Source organism: Barbatula barbatula, assembly GCF_947034865.1.
Source record: "Barbatula barbatula genome assembly, chromosome: 8".
Taxonomy (NCBI): domain Eukaryota; kingdom Metazoa; phylum Chordata; class Actinopteri; order Cypriniformes; family Nemacheilidae; genus Barbatula; species Barbatula barbatula.
Genome location: NC_136771.1, coordinates 22,822,241 through 22,834,337, shown reverse-complemented (window position 1 = coordinate 22,834,337; position 12,097 = coordinate 22,822,241). Strand labels below are relative to the sequence as shown.

The 12,097-nt window shown below is 37.8% G+C and overlaps 1 protein-coding gene across 1 annotated transcript; it reads left to right on the top strand.

Moving 5' to 3' along the window:
* Positions 1 to 2,973: 2,973 nt before the first annotated feature.
* Positions 2,974 to 12,001, top strand: chtf18 (CTF18, chromosome transmission fidelity factor 18 homolog). Its single transcript, XM_079463063.1, has 22 exons — positions 2,974 to 3,216; positions 3,713 to 3,892; positions 3,980 to 4,100; positions 4,177 to 4,384; positions 4,493 to 4,585; positions 4,672 to 4,724; positions 4,828 to 4,969; positions 5,053 to 5,265; positions 5,472 to 5,569; positions 5,673 to 5,796; positions 5,880 to 6,019; positions 6,313 to 6,406; positions 6,504 to 6,602; positions 6,676 to 6,806; positions 6,952 to 7,075; positions 7,521 to 7,745; positions 8,284 to 8,433; positions 8,696 to 8,826; positions 10,512 to 10,656; positions 10,852 to 10,962; positions 11,322 to 11,385; positions 11,682 to 12,001. Exons 1-22 carry the CDS (start codon positions 3,129 to 3,131, stop codon positions 11,810 to 11,812), a joined length of 2,865 nt encoding a protein of 954 aa, XP_079319189.1. The 5' UTR covers positions 2,974 to 3,128; the 3' UTR covers positions 11,813 to 12,001.
* The last annotated feature ends 96 nt before the right edge of the window (positions 12,002 to 12,097 follow it).

Genomic DNA, 12,097 nt, shown 5'->3' with positions numbered 1-12,097 from the left:
GACCAATGGCGTCTCGGTGCGTTCGTCAAAAGGCGGAGATTCGAGAAAACCGGTTGTCATTTTACAACACGTGGAACAATAACAGCGCGGCTCTGACAATTGATGACAACACGGCATGTTCTCCCCTTTCTGAACAGAGCCTTTCTAAGTTCAACACAGAATGTTCTCTCTGCTTATTAGGTGGGAAATATAAAGCATTGGTTGCTTTATTTTGTCATCATGCAGCCTAAAGTAAACGATCAATGGTATTAATACATAAATTTCTGGAACATATACATTTACATTTAGTCATTTAGCAGACGCTTTTATCCAAAGCGACTTACAAAGAGTTCGGGGAGCAATAAGCGATATGTCATAAGTGCATATTGTACAATAGGTGCTAATACAAAGATAGCATCCTATGTGAATACAAAATATTATTAGTTGAGGGGTAAAAAACGGCCACATGGTAATTATGTTGGCTTCAGAGAGCCAACATACTGTTATGCTAAATAAACTTATTATTATTCTTCCGACAAAAATGTTCTGCCTGCTACTCCTCCTAGAGCTTTTAAGCTACAGCCACTAAACTTCCCACGCATCTTCAGTCTGGTCTCACTCGTGTTGCTATATCTTTTCTAAGGGATTGGACTTACGGTTTTCCTAAAAATGCCCATCAAACTCTCAAAAAAGTCCCATTGACTTACATTGACGGAATGTTCAGGGGAGATGTTTATGTTCCAAATGTCAACTGACAACTTTTAAACATGAACATACACTCACTCTCTATAAATCTCTGCATTCATCTCTACCTACCTATCTTACTACTATTTATCTCTTTCTTTTTTTATCTGTTTATCTTTTTATCTTTTTTTCTAGCTCTTTTCTTTAAAAATATAATAATAATTTTGTCGCTTTGGATAAACGTGTCTGCTGAATGCACTAATCTCTATCTATTTATCCATCCCTCCATCTTTCTTTCTTTCTTTACATTTATTCTTTCTTTCTTTACAATTCTTATCTTTTAAACATGAACATACACTCACTCTCTATAAATCTCTGCATTATTCTCTACCTACCTATCTTACTACTATCTTTCTTTTTTATCTCTTCATCTTTTTATCTTATTATCTCTTTATCTTTTTATGAACCTCTTTTCCTTTCTAGCTCTTTTCTTAAAATATTTCTTTCTTTAAAATTATTAACTTTAATTATTAAATTTCTTTAAAATTAGACCTGCCTATCTACTTATCTTTTTATCAATTTATCTTTTTATCTATAACACTAACCTCTTTTTCCTTTCTATCTCACAATTCAAACTTTTTCACCAGACTTTCTCAAGCCAACATAAAGTTTGTTCACAAACTTTAACCTCATCTAGTTTTTATTAAAATTCCAACTCCCCCTGAGCAAAGATATGTCCAAAATGCGTCTTTTCTACACCTTTCGATGTTGAAAGTGTCCCTTTATTGGTGAAAGGTGTTTCTACGTCTTTTATGACGTTTTCTAAACGTCTGATATTGACGTACAGACCTTTGTACAACGTCAAACTGGTTCAAATCTGGAGTTTATCAGACTACTTTCAGTTTTCTCATGGATATAAATAAAATGAGATTCTTTGAAAGAAAGTTGAAAGATTTGAACGCAGTAAGATAGCAAAGCAACCATGAAAACAATGATAATTCCATTAAATCGATATGTTAGTATGCTGTGTGAAGTTCTGCTGCCATCTAGTGAGGAAGAGCAAGAGAGAAGTTACAACTTTAGGCATAATACAGTACACTTTCATTGATAAATATATGATGGCGAGCAACCTCATGACCCTTTAAAGGTGTAGAAAAAACAAACAAACTTATTAAACGTATAAAAGTTGAATCTGCTTCACGATTGTGCGTGTCATCTTTGCGCAAGTGACCATGCTAATCTTCTCTGTATCGATCCAATTTTAGTATATGTGCTATCAGTGACAGCACGAACATATAACCACACACGCGATATCAAATAGTCCGGATGTTGTCTATCACTCACCGCGAGGGTAATACAAGAACCGACAATTAAAACACAATAGTACGAATAGAAATAACGCTCAATTTAAAGGGTGCATTTAGCAGGCGCTGAGTTGAAACATTAAGCACGTTTAGAGGTAAATGAGCATTTGATGTAATTCCCGTGGTTGGGTAGGCGAGGAACTATGGGTATATGCAAAATGCCAACGTCATAAATAATTAATATTTGATATGCGCGGATGTGATTGGTCGCCTTTATTCTTCACGTAGCGCCTCTTTACGGCGTGCACACGTCGTAATGGCAACGCGTTTGCAAATTAAACGTTACATTTAAAACTTTCCTATTTCATGAATCAAAGCAATCACATAACTTATTTTATTCAATATTACATTTTAAGGCGTTTACAAGTCGAAGAGTCGAAATGCTGTCAGTTTAGGACTTTTATGGAGCAGGATTTACGTCTTTGAAGAGAGGGACAGTTTGATAGATACAGAAATAGATCGCAGCAGATGGAAAATAGCTTTTGCTAACTCTGTTACAAAACATATTTTCGTAAGATTGGTCCCTGACCAATAAACTAATTAAATAAACAAATTAAGTAAAACAGACGTCAACGTTTTAATTGCATGTGATATGAGAAAGAAACAGTAGAATATGTATTAATAAATTGTGAGACACATTTAAGAGAAATATTTCAGTTATCTCAAGCATTAAATGTGTTGGGAGGTGATGATTTATCTATTCAGACACTGTTAGGAAATCGGCCAAAACAGTATAAAATCTACAAAGAATTATTTAATTTATATATGAAATAAATAAGACGATTAATAGAATAAAATATATATATTATAAACGCTTCCTAATTTATTGAGGGTTTTTTGTTGTCACCTAACATGTAGTGCTCCGCACTCCAGTCCAGTAGGTGGCGGAATGCACCGTGTAAGTTGGGTTTGCCAACCGCCATTAAAAATCATCCGAAGAAGAAGAAGGATTTACGTCTTTAAAAGAACCGGAAGTACATTTACATACACAAACATTTTGCGCGAAATTTTCTCCTCCTTCCTCGTGTATGTCCGCTTCTTGTTTATTTACATGACGAAATAGCCATCGCTTTGACTGTAGGCTGAATTACAACCACAAACATGGACGAATACGACGAAATGTACGGGATTGAAGATGACTTTGAGCAACAGTTTGCGGATGAGTTAGAAGTGATGGCTCAAATGGACTGTAAGTTAGACAGATGTTTTCTAATGTACATTAAATGATAAAACAATGACAGCTCACCTCTTTTAAAGGTGATTGTAAGTAGATTAAAGGGCTTTTTGGTTTATTTCCCTTCCATTTTACTTGCTGCTACAATTCTTAAAGAGAATTGAAGACTAAGGTCACTGTAAATAGAATGAATGAATATGTAACATTAATCATTCAGTGACATCAGACCCATGATATTACTACAATCTAGGGTCTCAAACATGTGTCCAATATTACACAATATCTTTTGTCAAATGAAATAAAATATTAAGCAAGAATGCATTTATTGTTTCAAATGAATAGGTACGCAAGATTGTATGCATGCATAGTTGATTTAAGTGAATCATAAAAGGGCAGGACATTGCTAGATCTGTTTCTTGCTGTTATACACATATTGTAATTTGATATAAATGTAAACTAGTACTTCACCTTAAATTAAATTATCATTATGAATTATTTTAAATGTGTTTAGCGGCGCCTCCACCACATGGGAAAGTATCTGATTTCCGCAACAATAAGCCGATCTTGCAGACATTTGATGAGGCCATTGCGTCAGGCGACATCATATCAAGTAAAACTGTCAAAAACCAGCATCCTGTGAGCACCACAGCAAGCATCTCTCCCCGGGCATGGGTGGAGGAGGAATCCTTGAGTGAGTGCAGTTTTTTTTCAAGGAACAGTGTGATATGCATATATAAAGTGGTATGCCATGGCTGATTGGGTTTATATTTCTTCTTAGCACCTAAACCCAAGAAACGAAGACAAGATGTGGTAAAAAAGCTCCAGTTTGGTGTTGATCCTGGTGATGACATCACACCTCCATCTTCCCCAGAGGTTTATGATGGAACAGCGAGAGATGGGTACGTTTATCTCATTACAGAGAAATTATAGCCAAAGTATTCACATATAATCTCAACCCCTTTTCAATATATACAGGGCTGGTCCTGACAGAACATCGACCACCGAGATTACAACTGATATGTTGGATATGAGTGGACTGGGAGCGTTACAGGATTCGCCTAGAAGACTCGCAGTATCAAAACGTTATGCACAGAAACGCCCTCCAGCCATCGGCGATTACATCACGGTCACAGACTCCACAGGCAACAGAGTCTACCTCAACAAGAAAGAGGATGAGAATAAGGTTTCTTCCCTTTTATAAACAAACAAGCAAGCTACTTTTATTTAATCTTATAGATGCTTTATTTGATTATTAAATGTATTTATTGTGCTTTCATATTTATCACATCAGGCTCCGGACCCCAGAGCCTTCCGTAACTCACAGAACGGTCTCGGGCTGCTCGCAGTTCCCATAGAAGTCATAAAAGAACAAATCGCAGAAAGAGTAAGAAATTGTGATCTCGCAGACAAACGAACCATAAATTCATTTTAGTGGAAAATCTGTATGAATCGGTTGCTTTTTCATCGCAGCGTCATCGACAAGTGGTTGAGGAATCCCAAAGACTGACAGAACTTTTGAACAGGTGTGTGATGTTTTATGAGTTTGTTTTGTACAATACTTTTGACTTTTTAGAGTAATGTGTCGTGATAATCCAAAAATGATTTGTATTCATGTGATTTCTTTAGTGGTTTGAATCCGGAGGTTCTTGCAGAAGATCAGACAGACTCCGGTGTGGATGGTGATTGTGGAGAAGATGAAGGTTCTTCCTCTCGACTCTGGGTGGACCAGTTCTCGCCGCGGCACTACACTGAACTTCTGAGCGATGACGTGAGGGATTAACGTACTTTACATGCAAGTGTTTGTCGATGCACATTGCTTTAGAATTATTCACATTGTCTATTTCTACACAGTTCACCAACCGCTGTCTGCTCAAGTGGCTGAAGCTATGGGACACTGTGGTCTTCAGTAGAGAGAGGAAAACCCGTCCGACCTACACAGACGTTAGGTCGAATGTTTCCAATCCCCAGAATCAAAACCAGTCCCAGCGTTTTAAAACCAAGAGTCAAATCACAGAGGAAATATTGGAGGCTGAACTGGACCAGTACAAAAGACCCAAATTTAAGGTGACATTTAAATTGGCTATTTTGATACTTTCATTCAGAAGAAAGTCTGGTTTAATTTTCACTACGAATAATGTCGGCTTTCTACAAATTGCTTGTGATGTTCCTCTTTTTTAAGTGCCTCTGGAAAAAAGCATCTTAAGAAAATGATGTGCTGTATTTTACACTTTTGCTCTCAAATGATTAACTGTGTTTATCGCATTACACAGGTGGCACTGTTGTCAGGACCTCCTGGACTGGGGAAAACAACGCTAGCTCACATTATTGCTAAGCACGCTGGATACAACGTTGTAGAAATCAATGCTAGGTAACACGATGCAAGCTATAATGACGTACAAACCTTTTCATCAGTCTTTAAAACTATGTACACAAATGCAGACACAAACTTAGTGTTGTATGTCTTTTGTCAGTGACGATCGCAGTGCTGAGCTCTTCCAGAAACGGATCGATACCGCGACACAGATGAAGTCAGTCTTGGGAGTCAATGAGAAGCCCAACTGCCTCATTATAGATGAAATTGATGGAGCTCCTACAGTAAGAGCTCATTTCAGTCTCGCAATCTGATTGGTTATTGCAATCGAGCAGCTGTCTCTGATTCTGTTTTCTGATTGGCTCAGGCTGCCATCAACATCCTGTTGGCCACCTTAAACAGGAAGGACAGCAGAGAGGAGGAAGAGACGGGGGTTAATGCTTTGAAAAAGAAAAAGAAGAAACAATCGGTGCTTCTTCGGCCAATCATTTGCATCTGCAATGACCTGTAAGCCTCATTTTCCACTGTTTACTTATAAATTTACATCCGGGCATAAGTTTGAAAGGGACGGTTTATCCAAAAATCATTTTCTGATGTTTTTGATCTGTTTGACTTGATTAAAAGCCTCAGTCACCATATACTTAAATGTGTGGAAAAAAGACCAACATCTTTATAAATCGGATCCTTTTACTATATTCAGTTTCGCCTGCTTAACTTTTAAACTTTCACTTAAACGAGATGGTAGATTTTTAAATGTCAAATTTTTTGTTACTATTCCTAATTGTTTGTTTTTATGTCAGTTATACTCCAGCTCTGAGGCCGCTGAGACAGCAAGCGTTCCTGTTAACCTTTCCACAGACGCTGCCCTCCCGCTTAACTCAAAGACTGGCAGAGGTGAGGCCTGTTTTTTGTATACACTATATATAAATTAAATAATCTATAGATGAGCATTAAGATGACTTTGCATTCATAGAAACTTTTGTATGTGTAGATTGCACGTCGACAGGGTATGAAGGCAGATACAAGCACGCTGATGGCCTTGTGTGAGAAAACAGACAATGACATCCGTTCATGTATCAATACATTACAGGTGAGATATACAGACTCATCCAGAGTGATCTGAATGCTTGAATGTGACATTTTTAACATGGCTTTGTGTGTAGTTTTTACACGGCCGGGGTCAGAAGCACTTGGATCAGCGCAGCGTCAGCTCCATGTGTGTTGGATTAAAAGACCAAAACAAAGGACTTTTCTCAGTCTGGCAGGAAATCTTTCAGCTTCCCCGACTGAAACGGTACTCAGAAACATATCTAAAACTAGGAATATTCAAAGATTGAACAGAGTAATTTTGTTTGGACTGTTTTATTGTTTTGCTTCAATCCCTATTGTATTAGTAATTTTACAATCTCTGTGATTGGTTGGTTGGTGTTGTCTTTAAGGAAGCGGATTGGTGGAGATCCTTTCAGGGGTTTGGATGAGGCGGGGCCAAAAGATGGTGGACAAAGACTTCAGAACATCTTACACGTGGTCTCATCTAATGGAGAGCACGAGAAACTTACTCAGGTAACTGCAGAAACTATACTTAAATATTGCTTCATTTAAAGGTGTTGTGTGTCATTTTTGAAGATCTATTGACAGAAATGCAACTTAATATAGATAACTATGTCTTCACATAATGAACCGTTATGTTTTTATTACCTTAGAATGAACTATTTCTATCTACACACACCGTGGGTTCCCTTACATGAATTTCTCCATGTTGTTTCTACAGTAGCCCTAAACAGACAAACTGCTCTACAGAGCACATTTCGTAAATATGTTTTCTCCTTCGGCAAAGAAGAAAAAACCTTAGTCCTGTGTCCACAACCTCACCACCGCTAAATTTAATACACTGGACCTTTAAAGCAGTCATAATATATTTCTATATATAATATAATATATATCTACATGTTAAGAATTTGGCCTTTATAAAAGGAGTGATGAAGAATTCTGTCTCTTTTTGTTTCAGGGTCTGTATGATAATTTCCTTAGCATGAAGCTGAAAGATCCCGGGATGTTGGGTGTATGCGCGGGGCTTGACTGGTTAAGTTTCTCAGATCTTCTGAACGAGTGTATCTTGCACGGACAGAACTACTCGCTCATGCGCTACTTACCTTTCCTGCCAGCCGCGTTCCACTATCTCTACGCTGCAAACTCCGTCCCTCGCATCAACTACCCACACAGCAACTACGAGGTGAGAAAGAGATTAAAAGCGCAAGCACTGATCTTTAATTCCACAATATCCTGTTGTTCCTTCTCACCTCTCATCTAATAATAAAAGCGTTCTGGCTCGGTTACACACATTTTTGGTCTCTATACAATATGACTGGAATTCCGGGAAGTAGCATCTGTTTAATTGGTAAAATAAGTCATTTATAAAGACAATAATATGAGACAATATTTAAATTTAATGACAGCTTTCCTTTATCTCAACAAGTAGAGAGTGGCACTACCAACGGGGTTGACCCAAGTCTTGGATTAGATTTCCAGTGAATGCTTTTTAATGTTAAAACACACAATTGCAAAAAAGTGCATAACCTATAAATCTTGAATGCACTGCTTTGGATTAACAACTTTAATATACATACACACTTTTATATATACTTTTCTTAACCGGGTTCTGCTGTAACGTTTATAATGTATTGCTACAGATTATAACAATATATATCATTCACCACATCATTTTTTGGCCATAACTAAATATGAATCAAAAGTCTTACATTTATTTCTAGGCTCTAACTAAAACCCAGCACACTAAGAACGCATTGCTGGCCATGTTGAATGATATCCCCCCGGCAGTACAGAGCCGGCTTTGCATAAACTCACTCTGCTTGGACATCATCACCCTTTTGCTGGAGCTCATCTCACCTAAACTGCGGCCAGTAAGTGATTCCTTTTAATATTCTGCTATATTTACATTTAGTCATTTACCAGACGCTTTTATCCAAAGCGACTTACAGAGAGTTCGGGGATCAATAAGCGATATGTCATACAAAGAGCAATAGTACGATAGGTGCTAATACAAAGTTTCTAATATTAGCATATACAATTTTTTCCTTGGGTTTGATCAAATGTATGTATGCATGAATGCACTGCATATATCAAATCTCTAATATTAGTGTGTTCTATGCATGTGTTTGTCAGATCAACCCTCAGCTTTACAGCACCAGAGAAAAGCAGCAGCTCTGTGATTTGATTGACACCATGATCAACTACAACCTGACCTACAGACAGGACCGAACGCCTGAGGGACAGTACACTTATGTGTTGGAGCCGTGAGTACAAACAAACCCTGAACAACATCCTTCTGATCTAATTATATACAGTATATAATATTAGTTATGAATGCTTATGCGACATGCTTTAGAACACACACACTCTCATTTTCGAGGGATATGAGTTCACCTGTTCATCACAGTCCATCAGAGATTAAGCTGTAGCTCAGGATTATTCTTTTACCTCCCCGTGTTGTAATTTGGCGATTCCGTCACGTGACAGCTCGGGTGTTTACTCATCTTTAAAGCGTGTGCATGGAGACCCGTTGAGATCACAGAGACCCAAAATCCTGTGTGTGTTGTAAATTCTTGGATTGATGCAGTTGACGCTGAAAACTTTGGCAACCAAACATCTGACCATTTAAGAGGAGAACCAGCAGCTAAACTTCGAAAATACTGCCTGATAGAACCAAGGGAGCATAAACACCAAGATGATTCAAGCTGGAACTGCAGAAGAGCATCTCTATACAGCTTGTATGTTTAAACTTTAATGATGGGGCATTTTTTGTGTTTTATTTATATACGTGCATATAGTTTTATGTTTGTAATATAGAGGATTATTATAGACCATTTTGTAAGGTGTGGCTACGGTTCCAGGAGCACTTCTGTTTGAGTTTTATTTATTTAATATTATAATTTTTGTACCTTATATAATAAATTCTTGAAGATATTCATTTAACATTTTATTAGGTTTTAAACGCTCTGCTTGTTCAAACGTTTGGGAAGTGATAAAAAAACCTTTGGATCGGCCTCGGTCCACCTTTGTTTACGTCTTCTGAATTTCTTTAAATTGAAACCAGCAACCTTTTTATTTGCGTCTGAGTTTATTTACGAAATTGATGGTGTTGTCTTGGTAGAAGCATGCAGCAGTCGTTCCTGCAGGCCCGATGTGAAGAGACGCTGGTCACTTCCGATTGGGGGTTTCCGCTGCTGGTCGCCCTTTTGGTGCTTCTGCTTGTATACGCCTTCCTGTATCTCCCGGCCATCTCTTATCGAGCCATGCTGCAAGAAGCGTTGAGCAACCGAACTGAAGGAACTATCGTCCCAGGCAAATAACGAAATGATCTAAGGATAGTAGGATACTGATAGGACAGTTTCCATGGCAACCATTGGATGAAATGGTTAAACTGTTTGGTTTCTATTTCGTCGCAGATGTTGCCCATGAGGAGAGGGAATAACTTGTCAAAACCGGAACTTCAATCTACGTCTGAATTTCACATTTGAAATGAACTTGCAGCTCTTCACTTCCTTCACATTCTTTGGACAGGAAGAATTCAATTTTAAACCGATTTTAATCACAAAATACAAACAGAATTTTGTCGCAGAACGTCCTCCAGATGTTCCAAAAAGATAGTTTTGTGTACGTGGCCATAAATACCCTGCAGTGCTAATCCTGATTTTGGATTTGTTTTGCGGAGTTTCGTCTGCTTGTGTGTATTACATATTTTTTGGAACAGTATTTTTCCTTCCGAGTAAAAGGGATTATTAAACTCATCTCTCTCTACTCATTAAAACATCACATATTCATACCACTCTTCTTTTGAATCCATTGTTTAGATTACCATTGGATTAGTTTTTCCTAGTTATATGAAAGCTTATGTTATAATTATTATTATATTATCCTGTTTTCACTTATTTGGTTGCGCAAGCAGCAATTTTGTGACATTGTGTACCTGTTGCCATAGCAACATAGAAGATGTGGTGCGGTTTCCGGGCTTGCCACCTCGGAGGCAGTTAACCTATCAGGTGAAGCAGCTGATCGCCAGGGAGACGGAGTTGGAGAGGATGAGGAGGATGGAGAGGGCCCAGCAGAAACGAAACCCACAAAACGTAAGATCCGTTAACGGGCTGTTATAATGAACCTTGACAAAAAAGTGTTTTATTCTTTTTTAATCCAGTAAATGATCTGATTTTGTAAAGTGCGTTTTGCGGACCATCACTGTATACGGCTATTAAACTTACAATATACACAACTGTACCTTTACATATCTTGGAGGCATCATAGTCATTTTCTTTTCTCTTTAGATGGAGACTGTGAATAAGAGTCAAACTGAGAAGAAGGTAGAGGTGAAGAAACATACGAACCATCAGCAGAGACTGGTGAACATCGTGAAACAGACAGTGGTGGAAATTAAGGTAAAGCGTTAATATGAGTTATTTGCATTGTCCTTAATGACCTCAGCAGGATTTTAAATCCTATCTACATTGCTAAAAATCAAATTTTACTGTCTCCTCAAAACTACTGACTGAAATGAACAGCCAGTCATATGAAGGCATTGGATAAGAAATGTGTTCCTTTAAATCTTAATATCCATTATAATGCTTTCTTAACATCGTTTTCACAATACAGGTTGTACCCTTACATGTGGCGACTGCCTTTTTAAATGAACAGTGTTCTCTCTACATATGGTTGATTTAGGTCTGATAATAATCTGAGTTAACAGTGGATCACGGAAAAAGGTTCATACTTGTTTTTTGTCCTTCCACATTTACAGCCTGAATTGGATTTCTTTGGACGAGCCATTGCACCCAAGGAGAAGCCTGTAGTCACCACTACAGGTTTGTTTTCTTTCATCCTAATGTACACCGTACACTTCTTACATATTGCACATGCGCAACATTTGCCTCCGCAAAAATAAACTGCGCTGCAAAACCTATAGTGAAAAGCATTTCACGACACCGAAGGCACACTTTAAAAAGTAAATTTTGGGGAATAGTCTTGCTTGTACTTTCATTTTAGTTTGGAGGCAACCGACTACAGAAGTTGCTATTTACTATCTATATAGAAAGCTTACTATGTACGTACAAACACTGTACATGCTTGTCTCATCTGCTTATGTCTGCTTTCTCTTCAGGTGAAGATGGCAAAGCGGGCGGAGTCGTGCAGATCGGCAAAGCTGTGGGTAACAGTGACGTTTGGTTCCGCTTCAACGAGGGCATGTCCAATGCCGTGCGCAGAAACGTTTACATTCGAGAGTTACTTTAAAACGACAAGTGAGAATATGAGCCCATGTTTGTTTCTGAGTTGTTTATTAAATAACAAACGTTCTGAGTCTTGTTCTGTGTAATTACATACATTTGAATATTTCTAAAAAACATTACAGTTGAGTTGTATTCATTTTAATTGTATTCTAAAGACACTTTTATAAATAAAAGTTTTCACTGGTTAACATACATTTTTTGTGTCTCTCTGATAAAAGCAAACAACAAGCCAGATTAACAAACCAATTCATTTGCAAGTGCATTTATCCTAGTCAAAGTAAGGGTGTGT